Source organism: Dreissena polymorpha, chromosome 11 (genome assembly GCF_020536995.1).
Source record: "Dreissena polymorpha isolate Duluth1 chromosome 11, UMN_Dpol_1.0, whole genome shotgun sequence".
NCBI lineage: Eukaryota > Metazoa > Mollusca > Bivalvia > Myida > Dreissenidae > Dreissena > Dreissena polymorpha.
In genome coordinates this window covers 64915295-64940770 of record NC_068365.1, presented here as the reverse complement: position 1 = coordinate 64940770, position 25476 = coordinate 64915295, and the positions used below count along the sequence as shown (strand labels likewise).

The 25476-nt window shown below is 34.4% G+C and overlaps 2 protein-coding genes across 3 annotated transcripts in view; both read right to left on the bottom strand.

The window, feature by feature from the left end:
* LOC127850304 (nicotinate phosphoribosyltransferase-like) overlaps positions 1-865 on the bottom strand; it is a 58775-nt gene extending 57910 nt beyond the window's left edge. The window contains exon 1 of the mRNA XM_052383246.1: positions 755-865. Coding sequence (XP_052239206.1) covers positions 755-815 — 61 coding nt within the window. The 5' untranslated portion in view covers positions 816-865. The remainder of the gene's footprint in view (positions 1-754) is intronic.
* A 9855-nt stretch (positions 866-10720) lies between these two features.
* Positions 10721-24328, bottom strand: LOC127850417 (uncharacterized). 2 transcript variants are annotated; one of them, XM_052383441.1, is made up of 13 exons: positions 24069-24328; positions 20825-21252; positions 20091-20189; positions 18614-18849; positions 17892-18081; positions 17353-17459; positions 17105-17128; positions 14792-15173; positions 13991-14119; positions 13070-13199; positions 12251-12374; positions 11675-11882; positions 10721-11453 (listed from the first exon to the last, which is right to left on the bottom strand). In XM_052383441.1, the coding sequence occupies exons 1-13, from the start codon at positions 24137-24139 to the stop codon at positions 11332-11334; spliced, it is 2250 nt and encodes a 749-aa protein (XP_052239401.1). In that variant the 5' UTR covers positions 24140-24328; the 3' UTR covers positions 10721-11331. The 2 variants fall into 2 exon arrangements, with proteins under 2 accessions (XP_052239401.1, XP_052239402.1); XM_052383442.1 differs by lacking the exon at positions 17105-17128.
* Positions 24329-25476: the final 1148 nt, after the last annotated feature.

Below are 25476 nucleotides of genomic sequence, written 5' to 3'. Positions count from 1 at the left end.
CCTTCTGTGTAAACAAACGACAACATAATTCTAATAGGATTTTTCAGTAAATTTGGGTCAAATGGTACTGATTTACATATTGTTTGTTATAATTTAGCATAAATAATATGATTTTCAGCAATATACCTGCTTATGTCTTTTCTTCTGTATTTTCTTAGAAATACGAGGTCCAACAAAAACAGCGTAGTTTTCGGACAATGAAAATTTCCCACGCGCTGTTATTCTTGTAATATATATGACGTAATGGTTTCGAGAGAATAACGGTATCGAGAGAATAAGGGATATAATTATTTTTACAGATTTCCAACCAAATTCCTTGTTTAAAATATTGGGGAATTAGCACCTTTAAAATTGGAGGCCATTTTACTTTGGTCAAAGTGCATTTATTAAGACAAAAGTTTTGTTTGATAATTACAAACATGTTTTTAATTTTCTTTCTAGAACATATTTCTTAACTCAAATCAAAAGTGAAAGTAGAATTTTTAATTTAATACACTTACAAAAAACTTAGTACAATATAATATCAAATAAATAACATATTTAGAATGTGGTTTCAAACGTGAAATGATAAACAAGAAACACCTGGGTTACTTTAAAAATATTGATGATTACAATATTGATTTTCATTGATTTGTTTTTCAGAAAACCGCGACAGCACTTGGCGAAATGTTGGTATTTTATTCAGCAATGACATAATTGAAAATTAACATTCTTGAATAATGAACAACCTAATAATTTTTTTCTTAAAACGTACCTGTAAGAATGGGCTGAATAACCCCATTCTGTGATTTGTTTTGGATTCTTTCAAAAGACATTGTGTTCGGTCTCCAATCTAGTTTGACAGCTGATCAATATTGCCTATCCTCTAGACGTTTGAAGGTCAAAGATCACACCACCGTAAAGCGTCTGCCAAGGCAGCGATGTTCAGGTATTCGTTCCCAGCACGTTTAGCTCCAATTTAATTCGCCCATAGAAGGGTTCGAATAAAACAAGTATAATAATCTCAATTTTCTGGGTGTACAAGTCATGTCCGCATTCTTTAAAAATGAAAACATTGAACGAACCAGTTAAGTTGCTATTATCAGTGGTGAAAAAGAAATCATTAGAACCGAAAATAAAGCTGTGAATGTAATGAATTGATTCAAAATTATTTGCAACAACAATTCCTATGGAGGTGTGTTGCTAAAAATGCTCCTCTAGCAATTAATTGCGTGTCAATTAAATCGATTTGTTTAGCTAATATATGTTACTTATATAGAAATGTATTGTTTGGGTCATCAGATTATTCACTGTATCTGGAAACTGCGTGGTTCTAACAAACAAAACATACCGTTAATTTTGATTGTTTTATCTGTACTGAAGTTTCAAGTAATATATAACAGTAATATATATTTCATTGTAAGCATAAGGCTTATTGAGAGAAGCGCGAGTCCGTTTCCTTGGTTGAACCAGAACTCGATGTTCCGAGTGAATAAATATAGGGACATCCCCGCAGTGATGGTTAATAAACATCAACATAATATGTTTCTAAGCTATTTGAGTAATGGTATATATTGTTTAGCAACTGGTGGAGATAAAAGAAACGAAAGCAAGCAACTTCAAATGCCATATTGCTCTTTCCTATTATAAAAGCGTTAGGCTGTCCTATTAGCGCAGTGGTTAATATACACTTCTTACTTAGGCATTGTCGGCTCGGGTACTACTTAAATGTACCCCAGGTACTCTTAAGTATACTTAAAATATACTGAAGCGTACCCGGGAATTCTCACGCGTTATGTGTCGTTGTCGGCCTTTTTTCTTCAAATTAATTATGTTCATATTTATGTCAATATACTGGAAAATAAATGACATCTATATTATCGAACTCATATTCAAGAAAAGCATGTTCAATTTAGACAGGTTTTTTTCAAAGCGAATTTTGTTTCGTATTCCGTAACGCGTTTTACGACATCAATTTAGGACGGAAATCAAACTCGGTTACAGTATAAATGGCCGGGTACGTGTTAGTATATATTCCGTACCCGGGGTACATTTAAGTATACTTATGAGTACCTAGGGTACATGTCAGTAGTACCAGAGCCGACAATGACCAATCGAGCTTCACTTAGGCGACGTGGGTTCAATTCCCATTCCCTGCGAGTTTTGTCACCATACCGGACAGGTGGGATTTCTTGCGGGTACTACAACACAAGACAACACCTAAATTTAAAAAAAATCTTTCAGTAACAACTTTATATCTTGAAAATGCAGCCATAAGTCAAATGTCGTCCCAATGTTCATTAGCCTGGTGAGTTAAAAAAGTCTACAGATATATAGGATATATAGGATCTGGCACGAGTTGTCATATCATACCATATTTTATTAAACGAGTTCAGGAATTTCGTTAATTATCGAGCCTTTGGCGAGCTTACTAACGATTTTCCTGGACGAGTTTAATAAAATATGGTGTGATATGACAACGAGTGTCAGATCTTTTTTATCACATGCTTTTAAATAAGCGAATTAAATACATATTTACGCAAACATAATGATAAATCCCGAATGTTGTTTACATTTCGTGACGTCATTTGACGTTGCAACGTCATTTCAGCAAAATATAAAAAATGCGATTGGTCAATAAACGAAAACTAAGCAAATGAAAACGCTTAAAAACTTTGTAATATGATTATAGGTGCTACCTAATTTACGGGCAAAAGCTTTTTAAGTTTTTTTGATAACCATGTATTTTTAATAAATATATGGACATGATTGTGTTCAAAATATGAAGCTATGCTTTTGTATAGTAACCCTTGTACTGTTTTCAAACTCTTAAACATGTATTTCATTTTTTGTTTCCATTTTTCAAAACAATGTTAGAATTATTTTTTTTAAATCTCGCGAAACTGTGTTTTATTGATGTTTTCCATATGCAGGAATGCCATTTATGTTTTAGGGCGAGATTATTTCTAAAACGATTTTATTTAACTTAAGCATAAAAAAGAAAGGTGCCGTACTTCATTATTTTGGTCCCATGTCTAAATCATCGACATCGTAAATGTATCCCCTGCATATGTAAATGAAAAACTTTTTGTACTTAATGTTAATAAACATATAAATGCAACAATGCTTGCGGGAGTGTTTGCGTCTATCTTGAAAGAAGTGCATAGACCTCATTCACTGCGCAAAATTACACAGACCAGAAATATCACCTTTGGCTTTGGACACAATACTCTTTGCATATCTTCCGCACTGTTAGAGCTTAGAGCTTTTTCTGAATCCTCAGGAATTAACAGTTGGTAAAAACTATCGCTTATGGCAGACACAGAACATTACTAGGTTGGTGCTAAGGAGGAAATAATAGTAGCAAAAATTTAGGTTAATGATGAAGACCCACATCATGAGCTTAACGCTAAATATATGAGTGTCCCTGTCACTTTATGTGTGAGACAAAAAAATAAACAACAACACACTTATTATTACGAATTTACTGTTATCAACAAGAATTGTTATACCAGTAAATAATTTACCAAACCATATTTAAATAAAAAATAATCAAATATTTTTCACCTGAATTTAATTACATTATTTCGTTTATTTTCATTTCATTTATTTCATTTTCATGTTTTGAATGTAAAGATATTCAGTCATTATGGAATGTGGCATTAAACATATAGACAGCAGCTGCGTATTGCATGTGAATGAGGCAGTTTCCTCATGAATATGATTATAAAATAACAACCCGATTATTAAACTGCATGTACATCCCAATTGATTAAAGTCAAGTTTTTGTATGTTCAAGCTCATAAACAAAATAACACATTCAGTATGTTCATTTATACCCTTATCTTCTCGCCCTTGTTTCTGTGCACTCAACACATGTAGTATTAGACACACTGTTATGAGTTTGCATATAATCGGTAAGTTCATGCCACCCGTTTGTTAGTAAAAAAAAAACACGCTCAGTCATGGCACTAAATGTCAATGAGTTGACTTTATCAAAGATGTAGAACCAAAAAAATACTCCACTCATCCAGTACGCATTCTATGAAGAAATAATAACAAGCAGTCATCAAATAAAATCAATACCGTATCCTACACTTTCGCTTCTTATATGGTCTTCAAAAAATTAATCAGAGATAGTTGACAAGACTAAACTTCCGATTTTCGCTTATTTGCATTTTTTTCAAAGTGTCAGCATAATGTGCAAAATAATAATGGTAATACACAACATGGTCTCAGGTGTGTCAAATGAATTTTTAGGCAAGGATTATTAATTATAGGTATAAGTTCAAGTGTACAACACACTCTTTTGTAATAAAAATATTGCAAAGTGTGCTACTGGCACTGCATTATGCACATTTATATTTAAGCAAAAATTTAATTAACATTCATTTATATAATAAACAAGAAATCTTATACTTAAAAACAACTTAGTAGATATTGTTTAATGTGCAATGTATTACTCAAAGTCATCATCACACAATGTGACAACACAATGGTCTCTAAACAGAGTGTGCTTTTTAATTGTGGCATACATTTTATGAATTAATACTAGTAATAGAAATATAGAAAAAAAACGTCTAGAGCTGCCTGGGAAGGGTGCTGGACGTTTCGTGCCACTACCAGTTCGTGCCACTGATATTTGTGTAGGAGGGCATTGGACGTTTCGTCCCACTGATAATATATAGGCGGATAGGTGTGAATAATACCGTATAGGTGTGAAATCATAACAGGAAACTTTCGCACCTTTGATTGTAACATCTGTTCAATGGGAAAACAACATTGTTTTTTTTCAAGATTGTTTAAGAGTCAATTTAAATGCTTCATATAATACATTAACAATACATTACATAAATGTATTAAAACATCGGAAGTGGATGAAAATATACATTTTAAACAAAAAAATGCATCCTACCCAATCTTGTAGGATTATCTTGTGTTGGCAGAGATTACATAAATATATACAAACATTTGCAATAAATTGACATTAACAACATCAGAAGTGAATGCATGCATACATTTTAACAATATCTAGATTGATTACATAAATATATTCAAACATTGTTTTAATACACATATACAAAAGTGTACCCGAGTCAGGGCATGCTTTGACACAAGGCGGATTGTCAGATCCACTGTTTCTGCCTCACGGCGCAATAGGGGGACGAGCACGTAAAATCCTAGGTCAGGACGCTCTGCTCGACCGTTGATTCTGCGATGCCATCCTGGAAAAAAAATATGTTGTGAACTATGATGTATATTAGTTTGTATTTAATAATATTTAAATTATAACTATCCAATGAAAATATTATATATTAGTTTTTATAAGATAATATTTAAATTATAACTATCAATTGAAAATAATATATTGCTTTATTATTCTATACATGTAAAAAAATACCTTTAACGTCGTTGTTCGTTCGTACCGTCTGGCTGTGTGTTCAACTGACTTTATTTACTCTTTCAATGAATTACACAGTTTACCTCAAAGACCTCGTGAAGAGGCCGGTAGGACCTGTAAATAAACTCTGATACACACATACACAGTTTGTACCATAATTAAAGCGGTGAGTTGTTTACTAATTGGCCATTAAAGGCCCGTGTCGGTAAATTGAAGGCCCGAGTCGGTAATTAATTGTTTTACGTAAAGACACATACGGCTAATTGAAAGTTTGTGAGTCGATAGTAAAGCAAAAGCTTTTCGTAAAAGAAAAAGACCAACTTTATTTTAAATTGTATTACTGTTCATTCATGTTATATATTATTTTGTATGTATATAATACATACAATTGAAGCATAGAAAATAACAGCATTTCATGTTTTATATTTATTAAACATAATGAACTATGCACACATGTTTTTATACTAACAATAAATCATTTTATTTTATTATTACAAGCCCATACACATGATTCATAAAAAATAACAACACTTTATGCTTTATGTTTATTGCATATAATACACTATTTACAAATATTAGTATACTAACGATAAATCATTTTATTTGTTTGTTAAATATAATCATAATTATCAACATTGTTGTAATTTTCTACATTTATATACACCCCAATATCATTCACACCTATACGGCATTATTCACACCTATCCGCCTATATATTATCAGTGGGACGAAACGTCTACCCCTTTTCAACACAAATATCAGTGGCACGAACTGGTAGTGGCACGAAACGTCCATAAACCCCTGGGAACTATCATTTTTAATATCAACAATTCATTTGACATGCCTGATTGCAAATTGTTAATTTCACTATTCTTTCATATTGTTTTCACACCTGATATTTGTTATGCTGTATATTCTTTTTGCTTACAAACATACAGAGTCTTTTCACAATAATTGCAGTTTCTTTACAGTCCACTAACGTTGAACATTACAGAGTCACAATTGTAAATGTTTCAGTCCCGGTTAAGCTTTATAGGTCCAGAATTGCTTCGTTGTTGAGTACAAAGCACGCAGTCAGTTGTGCTCAGCAGAATGCTGCATGGAATGTGTGAAGTCCAGCATTTGACAGAGCAGCTTCTAAAAGAAAATCAAAAAGATTCCATAAAATGTACAAATGAATTAGTCTATTTCCAATGTGTATGTAAGCACAGTTTGATTTTTTACAGTTTGAAACAGTTTGGTACGAAAATGATCGAGTATGAGTCGGAGATGCAATATTGTTTACAATCACAATGTAACTTAATACATCACAAAAGAAAGGGTCTTTAAAATAATCACGTAGAATATACTCAAGAAATAACTCCAAAACTTAATAAAATGATAACTTTTATGTTCCATTAGTTTGACTGAATAATAATGACCTTAAATTTAAAATCGGCGAAATTTTGTATGTGCCGAAAACAGTTCCCATGTTATCAAAGTTAATCTTTAGTAATATTATATAGATTGATGTTTTATGTAACCAAACGCAATATTTTAATTAAATAATGACTTACCAATCGAGTGCATTCCATTAATTTATTAAATTTCAACAATGTAAACATCCACCAGAGTATGTCAGTTTCAATTTTTACTTCTTAATGACGTATTGACGAAAGCAGTGACGTCACACAGACATGTATAGTTGTCGACAAAAGAAACGCGGCCGTTGATGTTGTGAACAAATTAAACTATAGAATATTGGGTTCATTGAAGAAGTTAATTCGAAACTAATCTTATTCGGTATTGTAAACCGGAAGTACGCAAATAATTAAGACGGGTTATCTTTTTTATTTTTTTGTTAACAGAATCTAGAGCAATTTTAAATTTGCAATGCATTATGGGAAACAGGATGTGTCACACAGGGAGGAAAACAGACGTATTTTGATCGTAGAAAATCATAATACAATAACATAGAGTACGATTCGCTACTTAATAATTACTGCCATGCCGTATTATTTCATGAGGAATGCATCTACGTGTCATATAGCGTTTGTCGAAGTGTCTATGTGCTCCAGCGCTCTATGATTTTCCATCGCGAACATAGGTGACGGCAGAAATAATTTGACTTGTATCCCTATAAGGTAATGTCTCTTTGTTTTTCAGAAAAGTGATACAAATTAACGGTCAACGCCCGCTTCGCGGGCTTTTGCCCGTAATAAAAAACAATATGCAATGGTTATATTACATGGGAAACAGGGTATGGCATACAAGCTTCTAAAGAACATTATAAAGTTAAAGGTACGTGATACGTTTGGTAATTTGCACCGCCCTTTCAACTCATCTCTTTAGTGCATCATATGACAAGCGTCGTTTCTATAAGAAGACTTCAAGGGTCATTCCTGACCACATTTTTTGCATTTAATCTTCTGTGACATTTGAACCTTAAGTCTTCAATGCTTTATAGAACACATATTGTTGGTGTCCAATGTCTATAAGAAATTAGCCACGTAATTTCACGTTCTGAAATGCTCGTTAAAGGTACCGTCAACCACGACGACTAAGAAAATAATAGTTGTAAAATACCGTATTTTTTACAATTATTTGTTTAAATTGATTAAAATGTCACGACTGGTATATTACATTACTTGAAAAAAGTTGTTAAGTTTTCATATTTGGCATGGCAACGAATAGCAACATTGTTATTCGCATATTCGGTTTTTCAAGTATTCAACTCTATCGAAGATGGAATGATGACGAGGGTGGTGGAATAATCGAGCATACATGCCACTTTGATGACTTTTTAAACTAGCTTTTCCGTAATATGTCAAATATCTTATGTAATTGATATCATCTTTATGATCAAAACTTTACGTTCAATGAACGCTATATAGTAATTTTCATAAATTTTACTTACAAAATGCCTACTTTCGCTTTCGGTGTGGAACGGAAAGCCTTTCGATCGGCTCACTTTTTTGGCATCATTCCATCTTCGATAGAGTTTGTGATAAGTGTTTGGACCTGCGGAATACTGTGAACCTGTAGCTAGATATATGCTTCAACTCATGGAACACCTCTTTTTATGCACACATGTGTTTACGGGTTTTAATTTTAGATTCTCTTACCAGTTTTGTGAATTACGATCATCCATTTTTCTTGTTTATGACAGAGAAGCAGCGAAAAATGAACAGAGAGGCAGCATTTTGACAGAAAGGCCACCGATATGCTTCCAGGCCTTTCCCGCCTAGTCGTTATTTGCCAGTTAACGGCTTCTTTGAAATATAAGAAATACTATTTACATGCGATTATTTTCCCCAATTGAGCCAGTTTTGCGATTAATTTTTTTCCCAAAATGGGATTTTTCACGACGCAAAATTCCCAACATTCCAGTGTGGCGTTTTCCCAAAATAGAGCGGAAAAGGCCTGGCTTCAACACCGTGATACTGACGTACAGGTTTAAAATGGATGCACGAACAGTTGTTTAATTGTAAATAGTAAAAAATATCAATCGTAGTCCCCAAAAAGCATGTTTTATTGTGCACTATGCGCTTGATGATAGGGTTGACTATTTCGTCAGTTATTTTCAGTTACAGTAAACTGTGAACACATTTACACAATCGTATGGAGAACGAAACATTTTGAAAACTATCATGTGTTGATGAGACCTATACACGACATTCATTATTAGTATTAACTGGGGACCGTCAGCAGCGAATCTTCTAACAAATGTCGTTTGAGGACCATGAAGCAGAGCTTTATATGTTAGTGTGTGCGGAAATGATACGTACTAGTTCTCTTTGCATTGAGATTTCATCAGAAATATCACTAGGAATCCAACTTCCATCAAGACAATCAAACACACTTATTAATATGATCACAATACGTCTAGAATTACGCGTTCTATAAAAATGTTAGTGATTGTCTGATTTTCATTCTACAAGCGACTGTGACCTTTTTCTCTGACTGGTTTACAGCAACATATATTTGCGAAAGCCTTTTTTCTAGATATCAAATGGAAATAATTTATAATCTATTGGGGAAAGAGTTTCCATGTTAAACGCCTGGTCGACTTTGACCTTTAAACTGTTGACCTCAAATATCAGTGCCCATCTGTTCAATACGAAATGTGTGACACATACGGACCTCAGGCGTTCAAATTGTCATGGAAAGGACCCTTCAATTACCGCACCTTATAAACAACCCACCACTCGGTGTGGATTAGTAAAAAAATATTTCAAACAATAATAACTGCTCAAAATTTATCAATAAGTCATAGCGATAAACGATTTTTAAGATACCTCGCTCCATAATCTTGAATCGGGTACAGACAAGTTGGCATAGGATAGCATAGCATAGCACAGATTACAAGCAAACCCAAGCAAATCCGTAGCCGGTTAACCTGTTTCGATATTCGAGCGGTTAACCGACTGTCTTTGTACCACATAAATAACAAAAATGTATACGTTTATAAACAATTACATGTATATGCAAATATACGCTGTCTTGTTGATTGTCTTATAACCTAATTAATTTAACCATTTTATCAATTAAATACTGTTTCTTTACAAATTTTGTTGGTCCTTTAAATTGGGAATTAAAATTCTAAATTTAATCTTATATATTGTGAATCTAATACTTAGTCATTTCCGAAAGTCATTTCCAACCTTTTTTATATGCCTGTCAGTGAACTGTGATATTTCTTTGTTGTAATATTAGCTTCATGTCATTTACACGTAATTATTGTTTCTACATCTTGATCAATAAAAGCTAGTGCAGATTTTGAATTATGTTGTATTTTATTAACACCCCATTACCCTCTAAGAATTACGTGCATTACAGTGTGCTGATTAATAACAATTGTCAATTAGTGTTAATATATTTTGCAAAGGGCAAAGTGGTTTTCAAACCTCTGTTGTTAAGGCCTGTTTATACTCAATGTCCTTATTAGGGAGTTTAAGTTTGCAATAGTTGTTAAAACACCAGTGGTCGGGTGTAATCACAGTGTCCAGCTTTGCTTAACAAACACACTGCAGGGTAGGTGCTAATTGCTCGTGTGCCTGCTCCTTAATCCGCTGCACCCCGATGGTTTACAACTCTAATCGCTTTTGATCCACAGGGGGGGGGGGGGGGGGGGGGGGGGGGCATCACGGGTAGGTAATTGCCGATAATTTGCGATCAGATAAGCGGATTAGCCAATACAGTATATGAAATAAAACAAAAATAACGATTTAAGCATTTCTTGCGTTCAACAAAAAATGCGTTTTCTCTTAGAGTAACCGGATATTAATGTTGTAATAGGTTAACCTCCTTAAGAACCGGATAACCGGTGAACCGATTAACCGTTGCCATCTCTACAGATTACTATTAAATAAAACATTACAAGAGAGCTATCAGAACGCTTAAATAGCATAACGTTCACTAATACCGTGTTCATAATATAATGCCCCAATACGAAGCTCACAGAAATCGTCAGCATATAGAAGTTATTTTAGATCTCATTTCTATAGAAAGTGTAAAACAGGAAACACATCGAATGAAAGATAGTACACAGTTAAAAAAAAACAACAATATAAGTCCTCTATCAAGTTTTCACAAAAATGTTAATACACGAGTAAATACAACAAATACATACAATCATTGATTATGTACTCTCTCACACATAGTAAATATATAATGCAAATCAAGGGCAGAATAATTACTTAATACCTACCAAGAAGCAAAACAATAGCGATGAAATTAATTAAAACATTTGGTCCATACAAAAGCTATTTCTCGCGAATCAGCGGGCTTAAAACAATCATGGTTATTGAAGCAAGGTTTTAATTTTGAAAAGTCGTTTCCTTTCCATTTAAAGGGCTATTACTTTGCTCAGTTGAACAGCTTCATCTGGCTTTTAAATCAAACCAAGTCTTGAAAATCTATAGTTAATGGTTATGATTTTTTGTAGTTTCAACTTAATTTTAATTAATAGTTTACATGAATTGCTCAACATAAGAATCCAAACTATCCTCTGCGAACACTACGTTCGTCTGGTGCTTGAGCTGTTCTTCGATAACCTGTTCTTCGATAACCTGTATTAAGGACGTCTCTGAATCTGAAATATAAATATTTAAACATACCATTAACATTTTTTTTTCATTTTTATCCATATCTGTTATTTCTATATCGTCAATCTGAAACCGATAACTTGTTGCATAGAAATTTACTAACATAAATAAAACAAGGGGTAAACTTGACCAACCATTATCCATCCGTGGTTATCTGGCAAACACACAATGCCAAACAAATTTGAATATATTGTCCATTAATTCTTACCATCATAGTACAGAAACTTCGTGTGTTTCTGGAAGTCGCCAAGCTCCTTCTTAACCACAGGCAAGGACGTGAATGTTGTGAAGGCCTTCTCGAAGTCCTTGCCTTGTGATGACAGATGATCCTTATATACCCCTGCGAATGCGAACTTCGTAGCCATCTGGTACAAGCATCCCATCGGAGTGCAATATTCCGCGATGAAACACGTGCTCTGAAATAATTGTTTGTTTAAAGATATTATCAACATATGACCTTGGTGATAATTCTTTTTGTGGGCTTTTTGCCATGATTAAATATGCCATATAAATAAACATGCAGTAATTATATGCATAACCAAACTAGACAACCATATTGAATCAGATAAGGTCTTTACAGTGGTATTTGTAGTTAAAAGGCGAGTTATTGATCACTTTGCAATTACAAATTATGTTAGAACAATGTGCTGCTGTAATCACACCAGTTTTACTATCGTCCAAAATCAGTAAACACATATACATGTACATTCGTTTTCATTATTGAACGAGTGTCAGTAAAGTTAACACATGGGCCTTTTTTCTGCAAAGCAATATTTGACCTCACCTGTTGGGTTTTTGGTCTTGTATGTTTGTACACACTGAATGTGAACGGCCGGTTCAGCTGTCCGCCAGTATTGGCACGAACAGGTGGCAGAGAACCCAACTTTACTATTGGTTCTTTAGATAATCTAAATGAAACATTGCTATTTTATTAGTACAATATGTAGATTCATTAATGTGCAGACATATGGATCCAAATATTGTTATTAAAGCGGTCATTACAACAAAATTGGGATTGAAATCGGTTTAATGTTACAAAAACGAACCCACTTTCAGTCTTAAATTAAAATTCACAGATTGTCCAAATGATAATGTTTCAAATGTTTGTGACATATTAAAAAAAGAAAACTGTACATCAAAGAACGCTAATGACGAAGACTCATACAAAATATACACTGTCGTTTTTGTGCCATCATCATTGGTAAATATATATGACAAAAAATAAAACGTTACAAATGCGAAACGATTGAACAATTTCGAGTTGTTCTTTTATTTTCGTTATATTTTTTGACCAACCATTGATCGCTTTTATATTGGCGGTCTTATATGTCTATGTTTATATATTAATCAATAAAACATTTACCGAAGTACTTCAAAATGGCTAAAATCTGTGCACGATTCCCTTTATTACAATGCAGATATATAAATGCATTTTCCAAACTTTGTTTTTTTAATCAATATTCTAATAAACAGCCAGTTTGTACGACAATTACGTTCGCAGACATACACTTTACACATTCTCTTAAAAACACAAACTTGTTATCAATTTTTTTATTAAACCATTTCTCAAACGCCATTCACGCACAAGCCCTTAGTAACTTACTGTTTATGTGCTACTATGTCAATGTCGTCCTCCATCTTACACGAGCTAGGCCAAAGGATGTACACTTTGTCAGCACATCCATACGACAGGTTATTGCTACGAAGGAATGCCTTGATACGACCTTGGAGGTCTAAAATATTAATTAATCAATAATCAAATGTAATAAATAAATAATCTATATTAATACATCAATACTCTTTATAAATAAATCAATACTCTATGATATCATATTCTGTACATATGCGTTTCTAAAGGGAATATTTAAACAATGCCCCCTATTGCGCCGCTTTGAAATAAAAATATATGAATTTCATTAGGCAGGTTTTGAAATTATCTCCCTTTTAATGCTGATTACTTCCCTTTGATTGTATTTGTTTTATTCTTGACCTTGCAGAATGACATTGACCTTTCACCACTCAAAATGTGCAGCTTCACGAGATACACACGCATGCCAAATATCAAGTTGCTATCATCAATATTGCAAAAGTTATGGTCAATGCTAAAGTTTTCGGACGGACGGACGGACAGACTGACGGACAGTTCAACTGCTATATGCCATCCTACCGGGGGCATAAAAACTTACACACCTTTTAAGTGAAGGCATACAAACTAGAGCTTTAAATACACTCAACAAATTATATCATGCCATATGCAGTAAGAACGAGTTTTTTATATATTACACGAGAAATGGACATTGTATTTCTTTGTGAAAAGGAATTTTAGTATAAAATATACTTTAATTATTAAAGTTTTATATGTTTGAGTATGGACCAAAATATTGAGATAATACTTAGTACGTCAACACGTTATTACGCTCTTGAAGTACATTTGGGTCTTGGTGGATAAAAAACTTTTTGCTAGTGTTCATGTGTATATACGCTAAACACATCGAATAGTACTTCACGACATTAAAATCACTACCAAGACTTCCTTCGTTGTCAGGCGTGCGCAGGAACAAAGCCAATTTCAGGTAGTTGATGAGGTACGCCCAACACAGCCCTGTTACCACATCGCCGCATGGCATCTTCTCAATCATGGTCACGGGGCCGCCTTAAAAAAATACGACCGCATTTGATTGGAGAGAATCATTCATCTTAATTAGTGTGTACAGAATGTCCTTATGAACATTGCTAAGACGTGTAAGCCTTTTAGAACGTAGCTCATTATGTTTTGAAGTCAAGGTTTTCAACACACATGTATTTAAACCGTACATTTTACATTATTTGAAAAAATTGAAATGCAATCTAACCGGTTTCATTCGTGTCATACATACCGAACACTTCTATTCAAATTTCCTTTTCTAATCCATTTAAAATACGCATATACTTAATATTTTAATCGGACGTCTGCCCTTGAACTGAATGTTGCACTCAACGTTTAAAGTAATAACATCATCAGACAGTTGTGCGATGTTGTTATAGTCAGTAAAATTTGTGTAATAGGAACTCTGACTTGGCTTGTATTATTATTGTAGAATTATTGTTCATTTAATGTTAAAATTCAAATTCGGTTACTGAACGAATATTGCCTTACTTTCATCAAATATTAACTTAACTGAAAAAAGAAGTCCGCAAAAAGGATGTTCATGAGTGTGTTATTAAAACCTACCTGACAGGTAAAGCACACGTTTGTAGTCTATCCGTCTATAAAATAATTAAGTGGTAAGACGCAATCATAAATATGTACGTTATATATTCTGACTGTTAAAATACCTGCACTTACCAATCACTGTCTGGTAGATGTGATCACGGTAGTTTTTATCTTTCGTGCAAACAATCGTGACCCATTGGATATAGTCAGGAACATTCTTGATATCGACATTGTGTAGAACAGCAATCAATTTTGACGTATTTTCGTGAATGCTGTGTTGGAGTTTCTCACTGATTTTGGAGAAGAATTTTGTGTCGTTCAAAATCTTCATGGATATGACGAACACGTACCAGTTGTAGTTTTCGCTCATAGAAGCCCCTTTACCCACATCGCCGCTGTCGATGTCCGCCATGATCGTTTTTGAGGGAAGATATTTGACAATTGCTTCTCCTATTGTCCTATCCTCAGTGTCATCCGAACAACTAACGTACACCCTACCAATTACCTGGTCGGGCTGAAATATGTAGAACTCTGATGTGAATATCTGTAAAAGTCCTTTTCGCTAAAGGTCATGTCTGCAGGGTTTTACATTCATGTCAAATTTTAGGGGTCCCTAGGACTCTAGTTAATAATTGTCAGGGGTCCTGTCAATAAAAAAGGAGGGTTCCAATATAACTTAGTGATATATTAGTAGTATAACACTCCTGTCATTCACACGTGCATGGTTCTTTATTCATGGCAAGTATTGTTTGCTTGTTTAAATGCATGCTATTTGAGTTACAAGCAGCGAATGAATGTTAAATATGCTGGCTGTGTCAAAGTCAATTAGTTAAATGTATAGTAATCAATTATTTACGTTAACAACAGCCGAGATTTAACACACACCTGTCAAATAAAAGATTGTATTCATTTTTATAATTAATTTTGCTTGCCAGATACGTCAAAATGATTATGCGCAAACTAACAAATATGACGGGCTCTGACTTGCATTTTATGCGAATATGGCGCAGAATATCGCGCCCCGTAAAACCCTGTGTCTGTAGTGTGTGAAAGAATTTGGTTCAAATTTGTCACAGCCAGACTTTGTTCTTAGAATATTTTACTATGAAATTTCAAAAAAGACCCACCGCTGATAAATTATATTCTTACTTTCATGCAATGAAAAAATATAATAAACCCAAAAAGTTATACTAAAATTGATCAACATTTGAATAATTATTTAACAAACTTTGACAATAATTACATGTATGCATGCTATTTTGGAATTAATCAACAAACAGTTGCATCGAATATCCCAAGGTTTTGTAAAGGCTTTGGCTACTTTGCCTTAAATAAAAGAACAGCGGCTATTTACAAATGCACATAAAGTGAAACAATATAAAGAAGTGAAACTCCAGCTGCTGGGGCAGTATTGAATTTTCATTAAAAACAATTAGTTGGTCCTTTATTTAAGGCAAGTGACCGATTGCCCAAACAGTACAAAACAGCACAATACAGCACAATACAAACCAACATAAACACAAAATATGAATAAAGCTGGGGTCACCGCCTTGGAACGGTCAATGCAAAGCATTGGGGGTTTAAACCGGTTATAGAGCGCTCAACCTCACACTTGGCCCGGCAATATTCATAATACATTTAAGTGTAAATAAAATTTAACGTCATAGCATTGTAACTCAAATCAAACAATAATAAAAGGGAATTAAAACGCATTCAATTTAATTACAATTATATTACTCAATGGTATTGAAGATACCAGAGCAACAGAGTTACAACTTTTTGACGAACGATAAAATGAAACTACAAACAAGTGTCAATTACATTCCTTCTTTATAGAAAAAGATTTAAAAATATAGCGTCATTAAAGCCGCACACCTTGAAATGAAATACATGTTAATCAATACATATAGATGCAATTTGAAAGTGTGCGAAAATGTCATTAAATCTATAGCCTAGTTAGCAAGTAATTTATTATTTTTCAAATTTTAAAACCGAAAGTAGGATTTAAAACCGAAAGTAGTCGATTTCGAAAAACGCGATTATTTTTAAGTTTTAAAGCGCAAAAAAGTCGGGTTTCTACCTTGAAACCACCAGATATAGTCTAATTGGCATAGATAAAATTAAATGTATAGCCTATTTTGCAAGTAATGTATTATTCTTCAAATTCCGCTTTTAAAACCGAAAGTATGATTTCTAGACGTATACGTCCATTTCGACAAACGCGATTATTTTTAAGTTTTAAAGCGCAAAAGAAGACTTATTTCTACATTGTAACCACCAGATATATTCTAATTGACATAGATGAAATATGTTTATTATTTATTATTAAATTTACTATGTCAGGTATTTCATTTCAAGGTGTGTGGCTTTAAGTTAATATTTCAGATAATCATCGCGCAAATACAGGAAGAAGCAGCAATAATGGGTGTAAAAATTCCATATTACATTGCTTGGTTGTTTATGTGACTGCTAAAAATTAAATTAATAATAATTAAATCAAAAAAGAAACGCCTATCAGAGAGAAAATATAAATAAAATTGAACGTTATAAACCCAATGACCTATGCATGTAGCTTACATGTACCCAGGAGACACTTTCTTATTCTCTTTTTGGAGGTTTGATTATGTCTACATGTGTTCAATAAAAACATTTATAAAACGCCTATAGTACTGCATATACATTAAATAGCTTACCGGTGTGACAATGCTCTCTGGAGGTTGTGTGGCTGTGGTATTTCTCTGGTCAATTACACTTTTCTTGACAGCATCGAAGAGAACTTTGAAGTGGTTGGTTTTCTCATCTGTTGGCATATGGATTTTCACACAGTTATATATTCTGATATGTTTAAGCCATGTTTTGCAATTTGGATCTACTTTTCGATTTTGAAGTAACTGCTCGAGTGGACAATCCATACGAAAATTAAATACTATGGACTGTTGAATGCCTGTTGTAAAACGGATATATACTTTTAAAACTGATAGTTCAAATAAATCATAATGGTCCACATATTATTTATAGATCGTTACATTTCGGTGGTTAACCTGTCAGAAATACCAAACTATGACAAGTATCAGACGTACCAAACTATGAAATATTTGTGAACACAATCAATACATGAGAAATCTTTAATTCTGTAAATAAATATAGCTCCGACGGGACAATCTACGACACTCTAAGACGCGTTATGCTTGACATCATTTTTATACAACATGTTTGTTTACACTTTAGGTACCATCGTATTCGAGCATTCTCAGTGGGTTGTTACGTCTCCGCCTAAAGTCTTGGTGGTTTACAAGAGTGTTGTACGTATGCTTGAATCGCTGAAACTGAAGGTTTGTGTCCACGCCTTTTGCAAGTTGTTTTTCTTTAAGCTCGTAAACGCAGTTCAAAACAAAGGGCATATCCGCGTAGAAGTAGTAAAACTGTAAATAGGAATGCTATGTTATCACAACTCAACGTGTTTTCATTAATGACTTAACTATTAGCAGATTGCTTGGTATGATTATACAAATTTGGCAATGTAGAATATATGTGTTTTTATTAATTTAATGCTTTAAAGTATGAAGACCTAGTTTAAGCAATGAGTGGCTTTGTTCATTGTATGCTATAATTCTCTAAAATGAATGAGGCAATGGTCGTGAGCAGAGTAGCAATAACGTCAGGCAGTGCATCGATCACAACTGATGCAGCTAAGGATAACCGCAAAATGGCAGAAGTTGAGCACAGAAGTTATTTTATTTATTTTTATTCTTCATGATTTTTATCGGGGAGGAGGGGGGGGGGGGGGGGGTGGGGGGGGGGGGGGGGGGGGGGGGGGGTAGGGGGTAGTGGGTAGTATAGTAAAATCAAAAAATAACCATGTTTGTGCTGAAAGGAGCTACAAAATGCCTAAATACAGAATTTCAAAAACATATATTAATGACTAGGTTTTAACTTTCAAAAACTATCACGAACCTCTTCGCCTCTTGATATTCTGTATATCGTTATGTTAAAGTCTCGGGGCTTCCCCATGTGCGTTGTCGTAAATTTAAGTTCCGCGGTCTGTTGAATTTCAGTGCCGGAATCCTCGTCTTTTCCGCTCAGCGAATCAAGCAACTTACAGGACATCGGCAAGAGCATGTTGTAGTTCATACATGTTTTATCTTTATGTTCTTTAAACTTATCCCATTTTCTAATTTCTTCTTCGAGTTCAGCAAAAAACGGTAATGTCATATTTCAGTAAAGTATATCCCAATACAAGATAACGACAGAACATAAAGTGATATTTGAAGCATAACCAATGACAGAAAAACAGAAGCGGCGCATATCAGAAGAATTGTAAATTAGATCCAAAACGGCATATGCGGTTTTTGTTCACCATTTTTTGGAATAAGGCCGGGGCCCTTTTGATTAAGGAAAACCATGTCGTAGTTGTATACACACAAACACACACACACACACACACACACACACACACACACACACACACACACACACACACACACACACACACACACACACACACACACACACACACACACACACACACACACCACACACACACACACACCACACACACACACACACACACACACACACACACACACACACCACACACACACACACACACACACACACACACACACCACACACACACACACACACACACACACACACACACACACACACACACACATATATATACATTGTATATATATATATATAGATATATAGAGAAGATAGATATAGTATATACGCTCGATCATCTCTGATCTGAGAATCAGATCGATAGATATATATAGCGATCTCATCGATATCTACATGCTCTCTTCTCTCTCTCTCTCGCTAGACTCTCTCTCTCTCTCTCTCTACTCTCTCCTCGTCTCTCTCTATCTGCTCTCTTGCTCTCTCTCTCTCTCTCGTCTCGCTCTCTCGTCTCTAGCGCTAAGCTCTCTCGGCTGCTTTTAAACTAACAAACGTCGCATGGGTACTAAAACAATTGTATTGCTTTATGCCGACCGTTTTTCGAACAGCTCACCAGGGCATATAACATATACAACATTCTAACACGGCATAGACAAAGAAGTAAATCATAATATATATATATACAATATACATTTTGCTTACAATTACTCATCAAATATTACTTAGAAGGGAGGGGGTAGCATTTAATTGTGAATTTATGTAAACAGATGGACCGAATATACCAAGATGCTCAAGATCACTTGCGTGTTTAAATATTTGTAAAAAAGATCAGCCCTCAATCAATACTTTTAGAGTTACGCGCGACATAAAACATTGAAGTGATCTGCTAATGGAGTATGTATGATGTGTAGTTAATTAAAGCTCTTTGTGATTATTCTACATAGAGTTTAGCTTCTACAGTTACATCTTAAACATGGTCTAACACAAATAATTGAGTTTAATCCTATTCGAAAAGCTAACGACTTACTTTTAGGAAGCATGTATGACAACAATCCCGAGAAATGACTATAAACCAGCCCATGAGCCAAACTGCCGACGGGAAGGACGTCACGAACATTGAGAGGCTCTAAACGTGTTCAAAATGTAAGCAAATGTCGTTAAATATATGTGAATAAATTACACTTGTTCAACATGTAAGTAAATGTCTTCAAATGCATGTGCGTAAAGTAAACGTGCTCAAAATGGAAGTAAATGTCTTCAAATGCATGTGCGTAAAGTAAACGTGCTCAAAGTGGAAGTAAATGTCTTCAAATGCATGTGCGTAAAGTAAACGTGCTCAAAATGGAAGTAAATGTCTTCAAATGCATGTGCGTAAAGTAAACGTGCTCAAAATGGAAGTAAATGTCTTCAAATGCATGTGCGTAAAGTAAACGTGCTCAAAATGGAAGTAAATGTCTTCAAATGCATGTGCGTAGATTCAGATCAATACGAGCTACAATTAATTAGTGTGCGCTTGTGTTTATTTGAAACACGAAATATTAATTGTGTACAATGTTTTTAATTTATTCATTTCAAAGCTTTGTAATTTTGAATAAAGGAAAAATGAAGATTCAGAAACATTATACGGATATAAATTATTGTAACCATCATCTGTTTTTACACAATTGGGGAAATCGCATGGAGCGTAGTATTAACCGAAAAAACACACACGAAAAGAGCGAACGCAAAATGTAAAAAATAGATAATTGAACATCTGCATACTATTAAGACTATCCAACAGTTGGCTCTCCCAGCCAACTTCATTGTACTTCGCGATGAAATGGGGAAGTTTCTCCAGACACCCCAGCTTGAGAACTGGTACTTCGTCTTCCTGGACGTCAATCAAAAGCAGCCGCAGCACCAGCTGATTTTCCCGGTATCTGGACTCCTCCAGAGCGTGGATGGTCGCCAAGGTGATCCAGGGACTTTTAACAGTGTTTTTCGTCAAAACAAGAACAGATGTGCGGCTTTCTCTTTCATAACGACGTATGCTTTCGCAGAACAGTCGTCCGAAGGGTTTATCATCGACTTCCGCGAGGCATCTCAGCCCGTTTTTCTTCAGGCCTTCGCATATTGTTTTTGCGATTTCCGTGTCTTCTGTCGAGTGCATCAAGAACACGTCATGCGAGTAGTCTTTTGTTGACTCCGGACTAGATTCAAAATAAAAAATGCATTCACGGTAAAAACATGACATAGTCTTTATTCGACCCAGGGCTAAAATAATTTAATAATAAATAAAATGCATTTAAAGTACAAACCAAAGGAATGGGTCAAACTTATAGTCTTTCGTCAACCTCGGGCTCGGTGCAAAGAAACTGCATTCAAAGAACAAACCCAATAAATATGTCATACTTCAAGTATTTCTTCGACTCCAGGCTAGATGCAAAACAAATTAAACAAGAGCACCGCATAACGGATGCCACGCTCGGCTGCGAAAGCTTGTCAAAATATTTTTTTAGAGGTCACAGTGACCTTTACCTTTGATCTAGTGACCCAAAATGGGTGTGGCGTGTAGAACTCATCAAGGTGCATCTATATATCAAGTTTCAAAGTTGTAGGTGGAAGCACTTTGATTTAAGAGGCAATGTTAAGGTTTTTGTTTAAGTTTTATATTAGAGATCACAGTGACCTTGACCTTTGACCTAGTGACCCAAAATGGGTGTGGCATGTAAAACTCATCAAGGTGCAAGTACATATGAAGTTTCAAATTTGTAGGTGGAAGCACTTTGATTTTAGAGCCTATGTTAAAGTTTGATATTAGAGGTCACAGTGACCTTGACCTTTGACCTAGTGAACCAAAAATGAGTGTGGCGTGTAGAACTCATCAAGGTGCATCTACATATGAAGTTTCAAAGTTGTAGGTGGAACACTTTGATTTTAGAGCCAATGTTAAGGTTTTAGCACGACGCCTTCGGCGGACGGCGGACGTCGAACGAGCTGGCTATGACAATAGCTCGGGTTTTCTCCGAAAACAGCCTCGCTAAAAATTAAAAAACAAACAAAAAATAAACGATAAAAAACAACTAAGAAATGTCTTTTACCAAAGACAATCGGTAGAAAAAACGGTTGTTTTAAAGGGTGGCCCTGAAAGTAAGTGACTTCCTCTTAATTAATTTGACAAACCTGAAGCGTGAATACACCCATACCGTACCATGTTTTCACTGGCGCTAAATGAATTATCTGAATTATCTTGAAAGTTACTATTTTATTACGAAAACAGAATTAACACGTGATTTTTTTCAAGAATTTATACGAAACAAAATATGAAAGTTATCAGCACAGTTAACTGAAAAAAGTGTGTTATATCATTATAACAGATCGTATACCATCTAAAGACGAATAAGATAAAAAGTTGTAATTACAATTCAAACCAAAACAAAAACGCCAAAAGAAATGAGCCGCGCTATGTGATGATAATAGCTCTACTTGCCAAAAAATAGCTGAGTATGTGAACACGTTCAGATAATATAGCTGAGTATGTGAACACTATCAGATAATATAGCTGAGTATGTGAACACTATCAGATAATATAGCTGAGTATGTGAACACGTTCAGATAATATTCCACATAATAAATATAATACGTTTATGGCAGAACGAGATAGAAAAAAAGAGGAGTGCACAACTAAATAAAAGAGGAACGCCATGTAAAAAGTTTCAGACGACATAGCTGACTCGTCCCAACGAGTTAGGAAGTCGTTCTTTCGAGTAAGTAGGGAAAATAAAGAAAAAAGAAGAGTGCATGTTTTTTTAAAGGAGTGCTTTTTTAAAGGAGTGAATGTCACCTCTTTGCCACCGTACTTACAACCTTTACATGCCAAATTAAGGTATTCCTATGCATATTGAGTTATCAAAACCATCTTGATTCGAATAAGCAAGAACGCCCAAATTTAGTACTTTTACTTTATAAGCACGCCACACTTTTTGTTTAAAAAATATTTTGTGTACATGCACACTGAAAAAATAGTATTTGTTTGGAATCCCAGAGTGGTATACCAGGTGTGTGACCGCACGATGAAATACATGTATCTAAGCGTGAAGATTTGAATCATGAAGTATTAGGTTACTTTAAAAAATGGCAAGAATTGAAAAGAATCAATATGTAATGGCACAGATAAGATCAGATAAGATCCACACATCTTTTAACAGCATGTACGAAAGTTCTGTTTATACGTATCATCAAAACTGTGTAGTTCTTTTTGAATGCTTAAATTTAAGCGTTTATGAGTACATGTACATACCGTTTACGTAAAGCCAAATAATTGCAACTAAGACGTTTTATAAAGACTTATACTGTTCTGTACGTTCAACAGCAGTTCAACAGAGATATTATCAATCATTTTGACATGACGAGTTATTTTGCAAATTTTATGTAGAGGACTTGCTGGTCGTTCTTTGTTTTGAAAATATGTAATCTATAAGCAAAGCCATACTCAACACAAACGAATATTTGTCAATACTAGCATTTTGTAACATAAAGTTAACCCATAAATAATCAGTGTGCCTTATAGCAATAGCCAGAATATCAACGATAGATCTATGTGGTCTGGTAACACAGATTTAACGCGATATAAAATGCTCGTTTTTAAGGTTTTTTGTGTGTCACAATATATTCCATGTACATTTCCGGCTAAGATATCCAAACATTTACGAGCGAACGCGAGATTTGCTTCGGACTACTTCGGAAGCACGATGTAGTTCTCGTGAAAAACAAATTCTCAGAGAAGTTGGTTTTTTGTTATAATTTGATTTTTTTTTCATTCAAAATGATGTTTTCACTAATTGATTAATATCATAGCCACACGCGCTAACCACATGTGTACCACACGGGACTTTACTTAAAATACAAAAGTTAACCGCCTTGGAACGACCAATGCAATATAGTAAAATATAGTAAAACCCTTGGCTACATTTACCCGAAAATATTGAAACAAGAAGTAATACCACTAAATCATCAACTATCATACCTGACGTCGTCAGAGTGAACTTGCCAACTAGAAAGCCACGAGGGTCTCAACATGGACATTAACGAACCCATGTTACAAACTCACTCAGTTTAAATCACTCAGTCGGACTGATGCTTGTAAACACACAGAAGTTTAAACAATGAATAAAGGAAGAAGTTTCGGTTTCCATAGATTGAATACTACTATAAAACCTGCATATAGCATTCATAAACTTATAATCAATGTTAACTTGACACATATCCGTGTTCAAATGTTTCAAAAGAATGTGGTACTCATCACTAAAAATATGAATACCCAGAATGAAAGATTGGAATCCCAGATTTGGTTATCTTTCGCGGTGTAAAGGTTTAAATTATGCAGTTTTACACAGAGCGTGTCGTGAATTTCACGTAATAGCGATTGCTTGTTTTAAATAGTATGGATCTTGGTCAAATCTTTCATTCTGATGAAATGTTTGGGATCCTAACTACATGTATATGACGATAAAGAAGGTGTTTCCATAATATGTGTGTCAATAAACACATAATTACTGTTTATGCATGTTTTGATCCGTTATTTAAATGATAATATTAATGCATTAATGAAATTGTTTATAAATATAAATTATTCATAGTGAGGTGCAATACGGTGTATATGAGGTGCAAAGCTATAGTTTAACGGTGTGACATGCATTCATGCGATGCACGAGAATTACATGTATATGAGTTGCGCGCATCATATGACTACATTGTGTTTATATATACTGCGTTTTGTACTTCATTGGGCGCGCTTGTATTAAATTGGAATCACGGGATAACAAGATGTTAAAATAAAAGGTGAAACGTTTGTTGGTGTTTAAAATTATAAAATTATCAGGTGTGACAAAGGGAAGCGCCGCCACAGAGCGTATATTGACAGAGTCCGTGAGTATAATGTTACTTGAAACCTGGCAAGCATTTTAAAGAGATCTTTTCACGTTTCGGTAAAATTGACCAAAATTTAAAAAAAAAATGTTCAGATTCGCACACTTTCGTTGTAGTTATGATATTTATGAGGAAACAGTAATATTGAACATTTACCATGCTCTAAAATATACATTATATGCATATTTTGACGATTAAAAAACCTGAAAATTATAAAGCGTTTCAACACGAAACGATTTAATAATTTGGAGAGTTTTGTTGTTGTCGTTAAATTGTGTGACACTACGAGGATTGCTTATATTAAGTATAAAATACAAGAATCAATGCATTAGTTCAGATGGCCGAGTGGTCCAAGCGATAGACGTTTACACCAGGGGTCAGGTAACGGTTACTTTTTTCAGTGTGGCCATACCACGTGGTCCGTGACGTCATTTTAGCTAGCACGTCAAGTAGAAAATTGTAAACATTGCCTCCGCTAAGAAACTTCAAATCGTAAGTATCTTATT

What these genes read in the sequence shown, in the direction of transcription:
- LOC127850417 (XM_052383441.1), bottom strand. Translation starts at nt 24,139, where the DNA reads ATGGGTTCGTTAATGTCCATGTTGAGACCCTCGTGGCTTTCTAGTTGG. An exon ending in CACATAAACAACCAAGCAAT is followed by an intron (nt 15,174 to 17,104) that starts GTAATATGGAAT and finishes TACATATTTCAG; the next exon opens with CCCGACCAGGTAATTGGTAG. An exon ending in GACATAGTAGCACATAAACA is followed by an intron (nt 12,375 to 13,069) that starts GTAAGTTACTAA and finishes TGTTTCATTTAG; the next exon opens with ATTATCTAAAGAACCAATAG.